The 17,676-nt window shown below is 40.7% G+C and overlaps 1 protein-coding gene across 1 annotated transcript in view; it reads left to right on the forward strand.

The window, feature by feature from the left end:
- The window catches only part of TSPOAP1 (TSPO associated protein 1), a 71,940-nt gene extending 62,214 nt beyond the window's left edge, over positions 1-9,726 (forward strand). The window contains exons 24-31 of the mRNA XM_088152321.1: positions 494-662; positions 1,921-1,992; positions 2,565-2,603; positions 3,847-3,950; positions 4,653-4,724; positions 5,166-5,264; positions 5,437-5,510; positions 6,880-9,726. Coding sequence (XP_088008447.1) covers positions 494-662; positions 1,921-1,992; positions 2,565-2,603; positions 3,847-3,950; positions 4,653-4,724; positions 5,166-5,264; positions 5,437-5,463 — 582 coding nt within the window. The 3' untranslated portion in view covers positions 5,464-5,510; positions 6,880-9,726. The remainder of the gene's footprint in view (positions 1-493; positions 663-1,920; positions 1,993-2,564; positions 2,604-3,846; positions 3,951-4,652; positions 4,725-5,165; positions 5,265-5,436; positions 5,511-6,879) is intronic.
- Positions 9,727-17,676: the final 7,950 nt, after the last annotated feature.

Raw genomic sequence — 17,676 nt, forward strand, 5'->3', positions numbered from 1 at the left:
TGTCTTAAAATGTTCCTGCCCATGCAGGGGGATGAGGGAGGAAAGGTAGAGCTGATGCACACATCTTGTTTTATCTCCATGATTATATTTTCCAAATAGTATGATTTTCCCAAGGTCACCTCATGAAACGTAGCTGAGTAGAACCCAGATGCCCCTTTTCTAAGCCTTAGTCCAATGCTAATCACTACCTCATACTGGCTCTGCAAAATTCCCAACATGCTATTGATTTATATAAAATTCTCACATATCATCTTCAGCCCATAATAACCTCTAGCTTTGAATTCATCTTTTCTCCTGGCTGCCACATTGAGCTGCCTACCATGATCTGAAGATCTCTTTTCTTGTGGTTGATGGAGGTTTGGAATTGGAATGGATTATTCTGTGCATTTGTATATACAGTGGGATGAAAGAAGTAATGGGGCATTTATATAGTTAAAAAGCAAATATTCTTTCTGCATTGTTGCAGTTGATTGTCTGCCTCCCCCTTTCACAGGTCTATGGCCACAAAGATGCAGATGGTTTTTACAGGGGGGAATGTGCAGGAAGAACAGGGTTCATACCATGCAACATGGTGTCTGAGGTCCAGGTGGACAGTGGCAGCGCAAGAAAACAGTTGTTAGAAGAAGGCCAGATTCCTACTGACATGCTGATGGAAAGTCTAGGTACTCTGCTCAATTTATTTACTTTCTTGAACTTGGCCAGGCCAGGGTTGGGAACCTTTTCAAATGGGAAGTCATGCTGGTTGCTATGCAAGTTCCAGTAGAAGTAGTAGTGAATGAGATTATGACACACACCCTCTCAGATACACATGCATAACTATTCACAAAATCTCTCCCTTCACCCATATCACTGTGATTGGTCCTGGAAGATAAATTAAACCTTGGGTTAGCAAGGATCTTGCTTGTTGAGATGCCAATCTGATGATTGAACAGTTGGGCTTTGAGGAACTGGGTAGAGTTCTCTAGGATCTGCATGAGTAGTAGACTACTCTACAGGAATAGTCAAGGGTTTTGTATAATTCATGGATTACAGGTGCCCACTTACATGCACATCTGGCCCAGGGCGGGGAAGGAGGATGTCAGAAATGGGGTTGGCTAGCCCCTTAGCGGCTTGGTGTGGACTCTATTGGCCTCTTGGATCTTTTAATCTCTTTTTATCTCTGTAAGTGTGGTTTTTTTAAATAACTTTTAATCATGTATTTATGATTTTAATTTGATGTAAGCCGCCCAGAGTCCCCCATTGTGGGAAGATGGGTGGGGACAAGTTTACTAAATAAATAAATAAAAATAAATAAATAAAGGATATATAGTTAATTCGCTTGAGTCCTGTTGGTTTTCTGTCTCAAAGGTGCGGTGCCCGCATAATGAATTAAATACTGTATACATGTCCCTGAACAGTAAAATGCCAGGACAATGTTTGGATTGTTGGAAGAGGAAAATTCTGAGTGCAACGTAGTGGAAGTAGATAGCAAAATAACAGATCCTGCTTAGATTCCAAAATGACACTGTAGGGCTTTCCAGCTCAGAACCTTTCATTGTAACTGAGATCTACTTTGTACCATTTGCTTCTGCCAATTAGCTGAAAGAGATAATATTCCAAAATCTGGGGAGAGGTTTCGAGTACTTAGTGATACCAGGAGCATTTACATTCTTTGAGCACCTTGATGGCTCATCAAGTTCCCCAACAATAAACCTGTTCATTCAGGACAACTAAACTTTAAAAAAAAAATCATTTTTGAGACAGAGTCATGGATAGTGATAGATCTCCCAATCCATTGTCTATATCAGACTAATCCAGAAATAAACCTAGCTGCTTAATAAGAACCACAGGAGATTGGGTTGAAGAAAGTTTTCTTACTTTAATTTGCTGATTGATTCTACTGCTTATTAATTTAATTGGGGTATTTTGTTTTAACTGCAGGAAATGGTGCATTTTCTCCACCTCCACAGCGCCCATCAAATCGTCCTTCAAAGCCTCGACGGTCTAAGAAAGGTCAATACACTATTTTGTGGTAGAGGCTGTTGATATCTTGTAGCCATCCTTACATCAACAGGATTATCTTTCTTTATATAATTTTTATTAAAGATTTTCACAGAGATAAACAATAAACATGAAATAATATAAAGTAAGATTAAAGAAAAGAAATGTGAAGTGAGAAAGTAAGAAAAGTGAAAAGAAATACAAATGGAGAAAAAAAAAAGATACATAACGAAGCAACTTCCAATCTTCTTTACAGCAAATACAAACTTATCCTCGCTCCTCCCTCATTAAAATCATATCATAATTCTCTTCTTCCCATATTCAACCCTGTTTAACCAGCAAATCCATAAATCATCAGTCCATTTTTTTTTGTTTTCAGCAAAAAGTCCATAAGTGGTTTCCAGTCTTTAATAAAAGTGCGTGTTGTCTTAAACAGGGTTATCCTTTATTTGAGTCCTGCATACCCTGGTGCTTGCCAGAACCCTATTTATTTTCAGTTCATAGGACTTGTGTAAGCATTTGCATGTATGTAGATCATTCCACTATTTTTCAAAATAATGTTCATACCACCTTTCGTCCCCCAGCGGAGGCACTCAGGATGGAAGAACAGGTTCCTGATTTAGGTAAGTGTTGCTTCTATTTCTCTTAATACCTCTGGGTGATACATTGCTGCAAGGAGGTTTATGGCAACTCTTCAAAAATGCAAGGCATTTTTTATGCCTTATAAAGCAGGGAGGTGTCCCATCTCATTCCGCACCATTACGGGCTGTAGTGATATCCTAAGAAGGCATGAAAATATCTCTGGGATTGTAGAATCATAGAATCATGCTTCTGTGTTTCATAGAATCATGTGAGTTAGGCCATCAAGTATATCTTCCTGCTCAGTGCAAAAATCCAAGTTAAAGCATTGCTGGCCAATGGCTGTCTAGCCTCTGCTTGAATGTATCCAGTGAAGGGGAATCCACTTCTTCTCTGGATAATTGGATCCACTGTCAACAAGCTCTTATTGTTAGGAAGTCTGTTTTTTAAAGTATTTAATCAGAACCTACATTCTTGTACCTTAAGTCCATTATGCCATGTCTTCCACTCTAGAACGAAAGAGAATAAATCCTGTTCTTTTATGTGACATCTTTTCAGGTATATGAAGAGTGTTTTCACATCCCTTGAGTGTGTCCGAATGCAAATGTGTCCGAAAATGCAAAATTACTTCCTATGATTTGGAAATGTTGCTTCTGTTCAAGCAGACTAAAACTGAATTCCCCTTTTTGTAGTCATGTCATAGTCACGCTGCTGCCTCATCTTCAGTTTCCTATCAACTTCTGATCCAATATCTTTTTTATAAGTACCATTACCAAGCCCTAACCCTAATCCCACGTCTGTGCATTTAGTTTTTCTTTCCTACCTGAATAGGAAATGGCCCTTATTAGAATTTGAAGGCATAGAATCCATACTGTCTCAGGGGAGCCAGAGGAGGGATACTGGATTTCCAGCAGGCAAAGACAAGGCTCTGTAGACCATCATGACCCTTCTTATATCTAGCAAATCCAAAATAAATTATGTGATGCATTTTGAAACTTGCAACATAAATGATGTAAAACAAAATATTTCATTTAAGTTTGGTCTGTGTGCATAATTTATGTCTGGCAGAGAGGGGTTTTTTTTGTGGTTGTTGGTGGTGGTGATAGAAGGTTGCAACAGCTCGTGGGTGTGGATGATCATACGTTCATGATTAGGTCCCAATGAACAGATAAGACCTTTGTGATATAAACCATTAAGACAGACTCTGCTTTAAAGGAACAAATAAGGTTTTATCTAATGCAACTTCCCATTCTGATCTACTAGCTGTACATTTCCTTTCTGGTTTAGAAGCACCTGGAAAGCAAAATCCAAGTTCTGAGGACCCTGGAAGAACAATGGTAGCCATCTTTGACTACAACCCCCAAGAGAATTCTCCCAATCCAGACACCGAGGTGAGCGGAGCCTGCTCTTTGCTTAACCTTTGCGGCATTATTCATATGTCGGACTATGAACTACTTAGCTTTATGTATCATTTAAGGGATTGCCATGGGCCCAATAAATCCTGGAGATTGCCTTGTTCCTTTGAGCTCCTTCTAGGAGTATGTGTAAAAATAAGTGCATTCCAGGACAAGCTCTGTACAGTCATAGTGGATGACAAATGAGAGAGAGAGAGAGAGAGAGAGATTAATATTTGCCTGGTTAAGTAGGTCTTTGGAGGAATTTCTGCCCCTCCAAAATTGCTAGTTTCAGTGTATAAACTGAAAATGAAAATAATTCCTTTCCTTCTCACTTGGTTCTGTACTGATTTTCTTATATATTTATTTAAGAATTTTATTATAATAGTAAAATCTAATACAAACTAAACTTAAAGAAAGAAAAGAGAATAGAGAGGAGTAAAAAGTGCAAGGAAAAAGAAAGAAAAAAGAAAAAGAGAAAAGGAAGAACATAATAAAGGAAGAAAAAAGAAATATATGAAGAAATGACTTCCAATCTTCATCCCAACAAGTATAAACTAATTTAGTAACTCTTCACCCTCTCTAAAGTTAAAAACATTGATCTCTTCATCCCATATCCCATCTCTTATCTATCAACAAATCCATAAAACATAATCTTTTCAGTGATTTTCTACTATTGTTCTTGATGTTTTCCTCTAGGCTGAGCTCAGATTTTGTGCTGGGGACATTGTGACTGTGCTCAGTTCCATGGATGATGATGGGTTCTATTATGTAAGCATCATGCCTTCCTTTTAATTAAAACAGTTTAAACAGTGACATAGCCAGTAAATCAGAGGGCTGCGTTGCTATGGATGGAACTGGGTCTGTGATAGTTTCTCTTTTAGGAGGTCATGGGATTGAATTCTACAGTAGTTACTGCCTTCCAGAAAGTATCACTGATGTCAGAAAAACAGGGATCTGTAGGTTCCAGTTTGGAAATGGGATATCTGCCTTTGTTCTGAAAAGACTCCTGTTCCTTCTACAAATACATAATGGGCAGAAATCCAACAGATGATATATATCATCACTCCATAATTGATAGGAAATATAACATGCACAAGAGCTTGGATGGTAGGAAAAAAGTAGGACAGTTCCTCTCTCTGTATGGTTTTGAAACATCAGGAGATCTCCAACCTTATGAACTGTAGAAACATTTCCCTTCTTTATCTGCAGGGGGAGGTAAATGGACAGAAGGGTCTTGTTCCATCTAATTTCCTGGAAGCTTTGCCGTCAGATGGAGCACTGCCAAGTGAGCCAAGCCTTGGAAGGCAGGTGAGGGAGACATCTTGTTTGACTGGGACCCAGATGTGAATATAGGTTTTTATCACAGAACTGGAATGTCAGCCAATGGGTGTCTATTCCTTCATCCATATATTCCACCAGCCCAAATACAGAACTATCTTTGTTCATTTATCTCTTCTTGCATACTCCTGGCATCCCTCAGCGAGTGAGAAAAAGAAGAATCCAGTAATGCATGTGAGAAAGGCAGAGGAAGAGAGAAAGGCAGAGAGAAATCACGTGAGTCCCAGATCAAATCTTTCCAGAATGCCTTGCCAGTTAATAAATTATTTATAACTCTGGATATCTTGGCTTCAAGGTGAGAGCAGGAACAAAGGTTTTCCTTCCCATTCTGCAAATCAAGGTGCCTACTTCAAACAGTTGCTCAAGGGTGGCAAGTGAAACCCTTTGAGTCAGCGCTCTGGTGGCAGCAGTGCCTACAGCTGGTCTGAACTGTCTGGCTGGCTCTTTATACCAGGTTGAGTTTTGCTAGTACATCATAGAACCCCTCTGCACACAGCATTCGTGAAACTCCCAGCTTAATTTCGCACCCTGCCATGGCCTCCATTCTGTGGTACAAGGGTGGTTGTTGCAAAACCAGATCTTTTGTAATACATTTTTCTGGAGTTGCTAGGCAGGCAATTTCCCACTGGGCTCTCTGCTTCCAGTGGCAATTAAGCAACCAAGCCACCATGCCACCCTGTCGCCTGTCTTTTAAATTTAGTAAACCGATAGCTTGACAACTCCCACTTGCAGTAATCATTCCATTTGTTTATGAGTCCCTGAACTAGTGGGCAGCACTTGAAGATACTGTATAGAAGGGGAGGCAAGCCCGATGCTTGTTAGAGGCCAGATCCTACATTGTCCCATCGATCAACTCTTACAGTGCTCTCGGCAGCAGGGTGGCTTAAACAATTGCTAGAGGTGTGGAGATTGAACAGGGCAGTAATGGGGAAATGGCCATCAGCAATGTTGTTAGGAATGTTTCCGACAGAGTAAACGTGCAAAGAGGCAATCAGTCCAGTGGCCTCACTCTCTGCATGCATTTTAATGATTATTAAATATTTTAGAGGAGTATAAACGAAGAGAGATACAAGATATGTAAAAAGAATAAAAAAGTAAGATAGAAACAATAAAATACAGAATGATAAACAAGGGATCTAGAATATCACGGACAGTGCAGTTTTCCAATATATCATTAATTACTTATGAATTATAACATGCATTATATCATTTTTTTAAAAAGTAGGAATCACTATTAAGCTTTAAGTTAAGAATACGTATTAAGAACCATCATCAACATGGTATAAATCACTGACTGAAAATATAAGAATAATAATTTGAGTCAGTTCTGAGAATCTATTCAAATTGGAATTTTCCATGAAGTTAAAATATAGACTCTGTACATAGAAAAACCTAAATTTGAATGAGGTACAAATCCATGTTATAGTCTAGGAATGTTTTCTAGTTAAAACTGAACTAGATATCAGATTTATTTTTAAGGTTTGAAATTATTTTGGACATTGAAGTATCCATTGTTGAGCTAAGGACAGAATGTGAGATGCATGGAATATATTGTTTCCTTCCTCACTTCCTTTTCCTTCCACAGTGGTATCCAGTAGATCATCTGATACACCTTCCATTTTTGCTCAGCACCTGGAGCGTCCACTGCCTCAGATTCTCAGGGTTGGGTGTCTCTTGGGCCTCTCAACCCTGAGACCCGCCCTTCAGGGTAAGAAGAAGAAGAAGAACTTATTCTCGAAGGGGGAAAAAACCCACCTCAGGTCTAGCAAGAAGAATGGTGCTGAGCTCAGCTGCCGAAGAATGTTGCAATAAAAAAGGAATGAATTATGAAGATCAGAAATGTAATCCATAATAGCATTAATTTCCATGGATTGCAAGATGTGTCAAGTGGTTTGTGAAGCAAGTATGAGCTCCAGAAAGGGGGTTCTGTAGAAACATGTTGCTCAAAATCTCTTCTCCAGTGTGTGGTATTGGCTGTAATGTAGTTCAGTGGATGTTTCCTTTTTACCTTTCTTCCAGAAAGTATCTCCTTTTTTTTTTTTTTTTGGAAATCAAAGCTGCTTTCTTAGACCTTTTCTCTCAGCATATCACTTCTCTCCACTCTTGATCCAGAACTTTCTTTTATTGCCTCTCCTCAGCCTGTTGCAATTCGACATTTTTTTTTCTTTGAGGATTGTCCTTCCCAGAAAGAAACAGTCAAGGATCTAATTTGGGTGGGGTTGGCTGAAGGGTGGCTGAATAGATATTACCTGGGAGTTCCTGCCCAGGAGTCATTCGTGTTTGCCAGTGGAAGATTCACACAACTGTCTTCATCTGGATTCTCATTTTGACACAGCAACTTCTCTTTGCGGTAGTCCAATGCTAAACTGGTATCTTGCACACTTCTGTCTCTGAGTAGAAATCAAGTACATTTTACCCTTTGATGGTAAGTTGAGGACCTATTGATTGCCTTGAGGTACATAACTCCATACAGTACCACTAGATAAATAATTTACTGTAATAATCCTGTGGGGAGACCACTAATCAGCTAGTGGAATTTCACATGTATTTTTATCTTTCTCACAGTTTTTCCAGCGTTACACTCAAACAGCTTGAAGCTCTGAATATAAAATCTCGTTAATATCTTGCATCCAGCACTTTTACTCCTATGAAGTCTCCTATGTATGGGGAAATCTCCACTTCTGCTCCAGAAATGTCCTGGGAGCTCCCACAATGCCAGCTGAGACCTGGGGGCAGCATGTCATAAGCAGCCAAATTACCCAGCCGCTCAAGAGCTTCCAGGAAGGAGATTTTTCCCCACCCTGCACCCCAGCTTGCAACCTTTGCTTTTTCATTAGGGAGGCTGAGTCTATGACATGCCCACCACCTTCTGGTCCATAGAATGTTACCTGCTAAAGATGAGTGGATCAGCCAGCCAGGCTCACCCTCAGTTAGGGACCACTCGCATCGCCAAAGAGCTGTACTGCGGCCAGGCTATAGATCATAGCATTTGCCTCCTACATAGGAAAAAAATCTCAAAAGTGCTGCAATCTTGCAAGGCATGGAGATGGTGCTTACACAGATCTCTGGCTACAGATTTGAGGAATATATGCAGCTCGAGAAGAGTTCCAACCGCCCATTTAGAACTGCTTTACTAGATACGCAACTAAGTAAACTTTCTATTTTCCACCAGTTACACTCTACAGTCAGAGCATAAAGGTAAGGAGCCTCCTGGGCTATTGCCTTCAGCTGTTGGTATTCACAGGTGCACAGTACTGGAAAGTGAAAGGTTTCATTGAACCATCTAATCTCAGAGGGTCTCTATTTTTGTTCCATAAAGTTGACTAATTCCCCCTTTAATACCCTCTAAGCCTGTGAGCATCACCACATCTTGCAGAATAAATTAATTATGTATTTTGAGAAGGACTCTGTCCTGAATCTATTGCCTGTCAACAGCATTGATCGTTCCCCAATGTTGGTGTTTTGAGCTTGGAAGTAAAGGCTTGCTGATTCAACCTTCCCTAATTTGGCAGTTTCCAGATACTTTGGGACTACAGCTTCCATTCCCAATTTTGAACTTTTGGGGTGAAAATCCTAAGAATTGCAATTCCAACAACTCTGGAAAGTATCTATTTATGGAAAGCTGCTCTCTTCTACACCCCATGTATAATTTATAATCCTTTGGAGTTTCTGCTTCAGAGTTGCCTAGAACAATTCTTGATCACTGCCTATGATTGACACTGAGACTACCAATTGACCTGTGGCTTAACTTAAATGGACCATCACTTGGGTCACATTTACTTCATTTCATAAGAGATGTTCAACTCACTTAGCCTATGCCCAAGAAAATATAAAAATGCAGATTGTACTGTACTGTGGAAACATAGCCTGTCTTTCCAATAGCTCTGAATGGCATCTTAGTTCTTATCTTGGTAGAAGAATTCTCTGCCTGGGTCAAAGTTGGGCCTAAAATTGGTATCCAAGTTCTTCTGAAGTGAAATTCTGAGGCAAATGTCCACCACTGGAGAAACACTCAAAGAGAGAGAGAGAAAGAATGGCTGAAAAGGTGGATTAAGTTGTTGATATGTACAAGTGTGAGAGTTTACCCCTTGTCCCTAGTTACTGCCATGCTAAGCTAAGAAGGCAGCCCAAACTGGGCCAGTGGCCCTTTCCTGCAGTCTGCCTTTGTAAGATTTCCAGCTCCCAAACCAAGCAGTTCTTATGGTGAGGATCAGTGGGCACAGTGCCAGCCCATGTACCAAGCCTATCATAAGGGGCACCTCTTATATGGAGGTGACACCTATTTCATGGCTGAGAGATTTGTGTGTGTGTGTGTGTGTGTTAATAAATGTGTCCCCCATTCTTGCAGCCAATGTACCTCTGCATGTTTGTTGGGAGAAGGAATCATTCTTGTTTCGTTCAGTTTGGGTTACTGAGTGGGGATATTGGATGAGCTATGTTTTTATTTAAAAAATAATTTATTATATTAAAGTCTATTTTCACAAAAATCAAGTGTTCCTATCCTAAATTTGTTTCTCTTCTGAAGGGGGTGATGGGGGCTGAATGCAACTACTCAGTTGCCCTGATGGTGATGTTAGATTTACCTCTAAGAGTTCAGACTGTCTACATAGCGCTTCCTTCTCCAATTCTTCCCTACAACCACCATCTTGTACAATAGCACTGAAAAGGAACACTCAGCCCAAGTCACCCCAGTGAGCTTCCGTAGCTAAGGGTAGCCTTGAACTAGGGACTCCCTGATCTTAGCCCAATAACTATACCACAGTGGCTTTTTGGGCAGGGGTGGTGGTGGTTAAAATGATGATCTGCATCCTGGGGAGAAAGACCATGTTGTGTTAAAGGAAGTTCACAACCAAAACTGGCCATAATTTAATCACATTTATCAACACTGGTCTTGGCAAGAAAGGAGAAAAACAAAGCAACAGTCCTCCCAAGGACTGTTGTTTTATATTTGAGACTCCTGTACTGTGTCACCAACACAAGATTGTGAGGCATAGCTTTTTTGGTTCACTGACAAGAAATGGAAGGATCACTGAGATCCATTTTACAGTTCATTTTTCTCCTGTCAAAACATCACAAAATCTTTAGATGTTAAAGCTGCAGAACTGCACACATCCAAGTAATTCTTACACCATAGAATACTTTCTTTCAAAAGAGTTTAGAATGATTTTTACCAAGCACATCATTACTACGGTTATTGAGAAATTGTATGGAAGAATAATTCATCCTTTTATGCAGCAATCATTCTCTTATCTGAATGTTTTTCTCATCCACAGCCTGTTTAACTTTGTAATTCCAACAAGCATCCTTTTTATACTTCACATTAACCATAACTCCACTCACTTTTATGGCACTCTGTAGTAAAAATATATATAAGCAGATATTCACTAAACAAGTAATGTTTTCATTTAATCTTGGATCTTCAAATAGTCCAATGATTTTTTTCTGTGTTCTATCAACTTGTTGCCATCTATTCATTCATGTCACCTGATAGAATAGGGGTCCCCCCACACACACCTTTGGATCATGTGCATTTCGAATATTGCACAGTTTTTCTCCAAATTTCTCCCCGGCTCTCCCATGATTAACATTCACAGGATCGTAACCTGGAACTTCCATTAACTTATAAATTCCTATTTTCATACACATCCACAACAACCTAGATAATACCATAATACCAAATTCATGCTGACATACCTTTTAGCCCTTTCAATCATAACTGAACCTACACTTTCATTTCCTTGCCTGTATTTATCAACTCTACATAAGAAGGTCAGACCACCTTCATTCAAATTTATTCTATCCTCCTTTCTCTTTGCTTCAGAGATATACAACATACTTATTTTTTATTGCGTGCAAATCTGTGCTCCTTACCTTTTGTGTGTGTGTGTGTGTGTGTGTGCGCGCGCACACACACACACGCTTTCAAGTCAGTTTTTGATTCCTGACAATTGCCTGGAGTAGTCCCTGCAGTTTTCTTGGCAAGGCTTTTTGGAAGTAGTTTGCCATTTTCTGCTTCCTAGGGCTGAGAGAGAGTGACTGGCCCAAAGGTCACCTAGCTGGCTTCATGCCTAAGGCGGGACTAGAACATATGGTTGTCTCCTGGTTTCTAGCCTGATGCCTTAACTCATTGTTTCTCAACCTTGGCCACTTGAAGATGTGTGGACTTCAACTCCCAGAATTCCCCAGCCAGCATGGCTGACTAGCAAATTCTGGGAGTTGAAGTCCACACATCTTCAAGTGGCCAAGGTTGAGAAACACTGCCTTAACACTACACCAAACTAGCTCTCCTTTAGGTGTCTCTAAATTCCCCAAGTGACAGATTGGTGGTGTGGAAGTGCTTCATACCAGCAACCTGCCATCTGGACTATTTCTGGATACACCTGACTTCTGAACATCCAAATGACAAGAATGAACCAGTCACCTACTCTATAAGTTGGTTAGTGGGGTGAAGGATGACTATGAAGTCAAGCTCCTAGCTGTCATCCATCCCCTAACTTGTCAGCTAGGCTATTTTTGCACTGAAGTTTTGCAGAACTTTGGTGGGCAGATTTACTAGTCTTCCAGGCACTTGGGCTAGAAGAGGAAACTGGCAGAACGCTTGTTAGTTTCTCCAAATCTCTTAATTCCCTAAGTGCTGCAAGGGAATACTGGCGGAAAGTGGTAACAGAGTCCAGAAGTACCCTGTGGAGTATAGTATTAGAAAAGGAGAGCTGGGAGTGCCTCAATGCATTTATGTGGGATATTCCTCTGTAGGACACAGGCAAGGACAAGCAGGTGAAAGAAGTTACCATATTCCCTACTTATACAGGCTAAAATTCTTGAGCCACACTGGTATCTTTCTCACACAGGACTCACTGTGCATTGTTCCAAAGCACAGGTAATTCAGGGCTGAGGTGCACCGGGGACAGGCTTTATTGGAAAAGTTCCTTCTGAAGGATGGCAGACAGCCCAGCACCCCAAGATAAAATCGCTGGGGAAGGCAGCTACAATGGCCTGAGGAGAGGGGCCTGCACGAGCCATTTGCAGGGGAGGCATTGCCCACAGTGAAATAAAGTGCTACAAACAGGCCAAACAGGGCTGCTTGGGCCGGCAGAAGTCAGAAAACACCACTTGGATACAAATGTTAAAAAAAGACAAGCAGACGCTACCATCCAGGTAGGCCTGGAGTAGGTTGAGGGTGATCTTGATAGTGGGGAGAGGACAAGCAAGACATTCAGATGACTCCTTAGTTACCAAGCTTAGTTGTGCCTGCGCTACTTGCAGCATTCCCTGCTAATGATGATGATAGTACTGGTCAGTTTGGGTACATTGCCCAGTATCCCACAAATGCCTTTGAGTCTATGGGCAATACATTAAACTTAATTCTGAACATCCCCATTTTGGGGGTTTGCAAATGAGGATCCTTAATTTAGAGACTGTGGCCTGCACCTCACTAACTCAGAAATACACGCAAGCACTGAAGCATAACTATGAGCCCAACAGCTGCATTCACACAGCATATCACAGTTGGCAAGTGTTTACCTTAGCTGCCTTTTTCTGTAGTTAAATACTTTGTATGCCCCTGGCCCGTTTGGTTAATTTATAATCAAATGCACTTTGCAAATCCCCAAAATGGATACATTTAGAATCAATTTCAATTGATTCTCATTGTGCAAACTCAGAGATGGGTTGAAGATCAATGGCTCAAAAGTTCTGTGGCACCTTGATTGTGGTCAACGCTCCTCTCTGTGGAGGGGGGAAGTGGCATTGCAGCATTTTTAACTGAAGCTGCAATTTCTCACTTGGTCGTATTAACCGTTGCTTTCAAAGGAAATGTGTTGTAATTCCTTTGAATGTGGATCTTCCTTTGTGTAATTCCTCTGCGTGTCCCAAACTGACTCTTGAGTTCATCTAACCCTGCAACAGATCTCCAGAGTTTCAGGCAGAGATTTTTCCCAGTTGCATCTGAGATGTCACGAAGATGAATTTGGAACCACTAGTGCACAAACGTGTGATCTGTGAATAGAATGTTTGTTTTTTATAGAGCTTAGATAGCCACCAGTCTCAATATAGTGATTCTGAGTGGCTTATAATATAAAAAACAAAAAAAGAAATAATAAAGCAGCATTGCAAAAAATGAGGCCCCTAAAAACTGTAATCTAATGAAACCCATACATGTGAGGCTGTGTTAACCGCCTGGTCCCAGGGCCTGAGGAAAAAGCTGGTCTTCAAGGCGTTTGAGAAAACTAACAAGGTCAGGGCCATCTGGATCTCAGGGAGGATGCTGTTCTATAAAGCGGGCACCATGGCTGAGAAAGATGCCTACTGGGTCCCATTAGATGGCACTATTCCAGAGAAGGGACCCAGAAAAATGTCCCGGAGCATGTCTGCCAAAGAGCATGTCCTCCAAGGACTCCACATGTCCATTCTGTTGGATCTGGTGGCATGGGCAAAATAACTCGGGACAGGCAGTCCTGCAAATAATCTGGCCCTGTGCCATCTAGGACTTTGTAGGTGACCGCCAGCACCTTCAACTGTGCCCATATATGGCCCTCATCTGAACAGTGAACCTTTGCATTCACTTCCTATTAAGTGAAATCATTAATCCATGAACAGACAACATTTTTGTGGCAATGACATCATAAGACAAGGCAGGGAAGAATTCTTGGTTTCTTCCACCACCAGCTCCGCCTCCCATTTTGATGGACTGAGTTTGTCATTGTTTTAATTAAAATAGGTGCATTATTTTTTTTAATAGGGAAAAGGAAAATGGCTCCACTATCCAACAGTTTGCTCCCTAATTTCATCAGCACATCCTTGGGACTCTGGGTGATGCCCACCCCTTGCAATGATCCATTTAGTGATCTATTTGCTCTGACTGGCTCCTGAAGGTCTATTTTGTTCAAAACCCTTTCTCTGGAGACTGATTCACAGATCAGTCTCTGGCTATTCTCACAGGCCTTCAGGTAGGGTGGATGCCAAGCCCTTGTAGAAGTTATGTATGTTTTCTTCTGGACACGCTTGATCTATGCTATTGTTTTTTGCTTTTAAAGTTGTCAGCCACCCGGAGTCCTATGGAGTTGGGTGGCCTCTAAACTGTATAAATATATTTTTAACATCCCCAAGTCCAGAGCTATGACTCTTCTTTCCTACAGTCAGAGTCAATGAAAACGTATTTACAAGTAGATTTAAACTAGGGAAACAAATGTATAAATCAAAGCTTTTTTGAAGTAGCGACGTAGGAGTTGTAGCAAAGTCGTTGTTCCTGGGCTTTTAAGTTTGTATAAAGCGTGCTAGAAAATGGGAGCAATTCGAATTCTTTCTGGGAAGAGTGGCATGCCTTTTGTGCATAAAGGGCCACACACCCGCTGCTTACGTAGACTTCCTGAAGAGTAGAGTTGCCAGCTGAGCAGAAACAAATCTAATTATCTTGTACTGAGTATTTTTAAAACTAAAACTAGACATCCAAAAACCAATCTGTGGCTCGAGGAATGGTTAAAGGCAGAACGATGAGAAACAGTAAAAAGGGTGAGTAAATATATAATCTGGGGTCATGCAGCTAAGTGTCTATGGCTCCAGCAATCTTTTAGGATCTTGTTGTAATGCATAGCTGCAATCTCCTTTACCACATAAGTGACACCCAGCTAATGATTCAGGTCACACTACCAAGGGTATCCATAGGGTATGGTCGAAAGGTCAAGATGGCACCCTTGAGAGCGCCACCTTTTTTATGTGTGTCTTGACTTTTTTAACCATACTCTGCAGTTCACTTGTGCTACGCACTGACCACCAAGATCTGCCGGCCAGCCACTCTTTCCCCACATTGGGATCAGTGACTTGCTAAAACCTAATATTAGTAACTACATGAGGCACTCTGAGCTTGCGAAAATCCTCTCACCATCAACGAACTTTCATGCAACAGAAATAGCCTGTGCTGCAAGGCATTGCATGATCTGTTTTTATGGAGAAATAACTTTTTTGTTCCTTGCATGGATTGTGCCATTTTTTGAAGCAATTTCACTTCCAGAGAGAAAAGAACAGAATTTCCTCAGCAAAGGTGATCACCTGCCTCTGCTCCCTCATGTTGAGGATGAGTCTGGAACAATCCGGGTACACATTTGTGCTCAGCCACAACATTGTCAACCAGCCATTTGCTTCCTAATCCAGAATTGTGGGCTCTGGTAGGGTTTGCCCAGGAGCAAAAAGTACCTTTGCGGAAGGCGACCATCCTATTTTTCATGCTCAAATTACTCTCTCTTTATTCATTTCATGACCAGTAAATATAAAAAAACTGCAGTTAGGTAAGAAATATCAGGAGCTCAAATACAGAATAAAAGACACTTTCTTGACAGCAGTCTATGGGGAAAGAAATGGGTAGTTTTAATAGACTCATCTCAGCAAGTGGCAGCACCTGGCTAGGTTTGGAAGTTAAGCAGGGGTCCCAGAAAAATATTGTATATCTTGAAAAGATACCCACCGTGGGCAACATTTCAGAGCGGGTATGGGCGCACTGCCAGTGCCTGTTAAGTTTTAGAAAACTGTTTTTCTGCGCAAGCCCAGGAAAATGCCAGCTAGGTTCAGGGGACACCACCATGGTGCCATGCATGCCCAGGCCCACCCCAAAGCATCTTTTTGGCTTCAACTCTGAAGTTTGCCCATCATTACCCACCAGCTGCACATCACTACCCACCAGCTAGGAGGTACATGAAGTTTCCTGGCGCGCTTGGAGCATCTGCTTAAAATTTAGTTCTAGAACTGAAAACATTTGTGATTCACCTCAGTGAAGGTCACAGTTACAGTTTGTGCTATTTTGAATGTTTTAAAATGATGTAATGTGCGCATTGGTGTCATCAAGCCTGTTGTGGGTACATATAAAAGTAGAAATCTGTAGCTTGAGGACAGCTGCATGTTGTGTTTCAGGGAATGGTGATACTGAAATAAATAGGGATTACTTTTGAGCAAAATTGTGCAGCATTCTGAATAATTGTGATTAGAGGAGGGTTTTTTGGGTTTTTTTTTTGTTAAGCAATATGAATGGATTTGGGAAATAAGGTAAGAGAGAGGAAAGAATATATGAGTGGGCCATTGAAAGACCCAAGAATGAATGAGAATGATGTTTGTTTGGTATCTGCTTACTGTAATGGTATGTGGGAATGACCATGGGGGACAGGGCAAAGAGAGGCAGACAAGGGAAAGGTCAGATAAAAGGCAGCTGAGCCCACAGCAGGAATGTGGGCAGGGCAAGAGGCTCAGAAGGGACCCTCCGTAGTTTTTGGGCTGTAAAGGGGACGTGGAGAGAGAAGTACTTTCAGACTTGCAAAATTCTGTTAATGTAGGTTTACAATAAAGTAGAATTAGCTCATCTGGCTGTGTTTCCTATCTGGTCTACCTAATAAGGCTGACAAGTACATAGTTTAAGCATGTCTATACCTAGCAAAGGAGTGCATATATATTAAAAAGTATGATTGATTTTACTGCCAATAGAAGAGAATATATGTGGCTCAGGGTTGAACTGTGGAGTCCTTGGGGTTATCTGAGCTTGGTTGTTTTCTTGCAAACGTTTTGTTACCTGACTAGGGAATGTCTTCAGTGCACTGAAGATGTTACCTAGCTGGGTAACCAAACATTTGATTTTACTGCTTATGATGAAAGATTGGGAGAATTAGTAAAAGTTGCTAGGGTAATTCTGAACTAGGACAGACCATTTTCTTGGTGGTATCAAGAGTGAATTCAAGGCAAAAATTGAAAGAAAAGGAAAGAAGTAAAAGAGTTAGAGTGAACACAGAATGACTAGAGGAAAAGAAACCAGGAATGCCACAAGAAAAGGTAGGGCATAGGGAACAAGTATGTGTAAGCTGCTTGAAACAGTTTATTACTACAGAGTACCAAAGACGTGCATAGAGATACATTAACTGGAAGTCTGAAAGAGTATAATCAGTGGAACTGGAATGCTGATGTGACAGAAGCTGTGGATGAGAAAAAATGCATAAAAGAGAAGTGTGAAGAAGATACTGTACAATGTTTACAGGAAGAAAAAAATAATTAAATATTAAATTTAATTTAAATTAAATTAAATATAAAGACCAAATTAATGACAAGTATTACAATCAGCTTAGAACACTGAATGTTGAATGAAGACATTGAAATGGTGGATAGTTTCTACTTTTTAGAATTGTCTATTCATAGTAAAATCAAGAAATATGCCACAGACTAGCATTTGGTGTTAGCTTTGGCACTTGTCAATGAACACCTTGGAAAAGATATTCAGATGCCATGACATGTCTATACCTACAAAGATCAAAATTATGCAGGCAATGCTTTTTTTCTATGGATACAAAAGTTGGACTTTGGATAAGCAGGATAGAAACAATAGTGAGACTTTCGAACTTTAGTTTTAGAGAGC

Source organism: Python bivittatus, unplaced genomic scaffold, assembly GCF_059951505.1.
Source record: "Python bivittatus isolate LINGU-HERP-01145 unplaced genomic scaffold, Pbiv_v1 ctg000690_np1212, whole genome shotgun sequence".
Lineage (NCBI taxonomy): Eukaryota > Metazoa > Chordata > Lepidosauria > Squamata > Pythonidae > Python > Python bivittatus.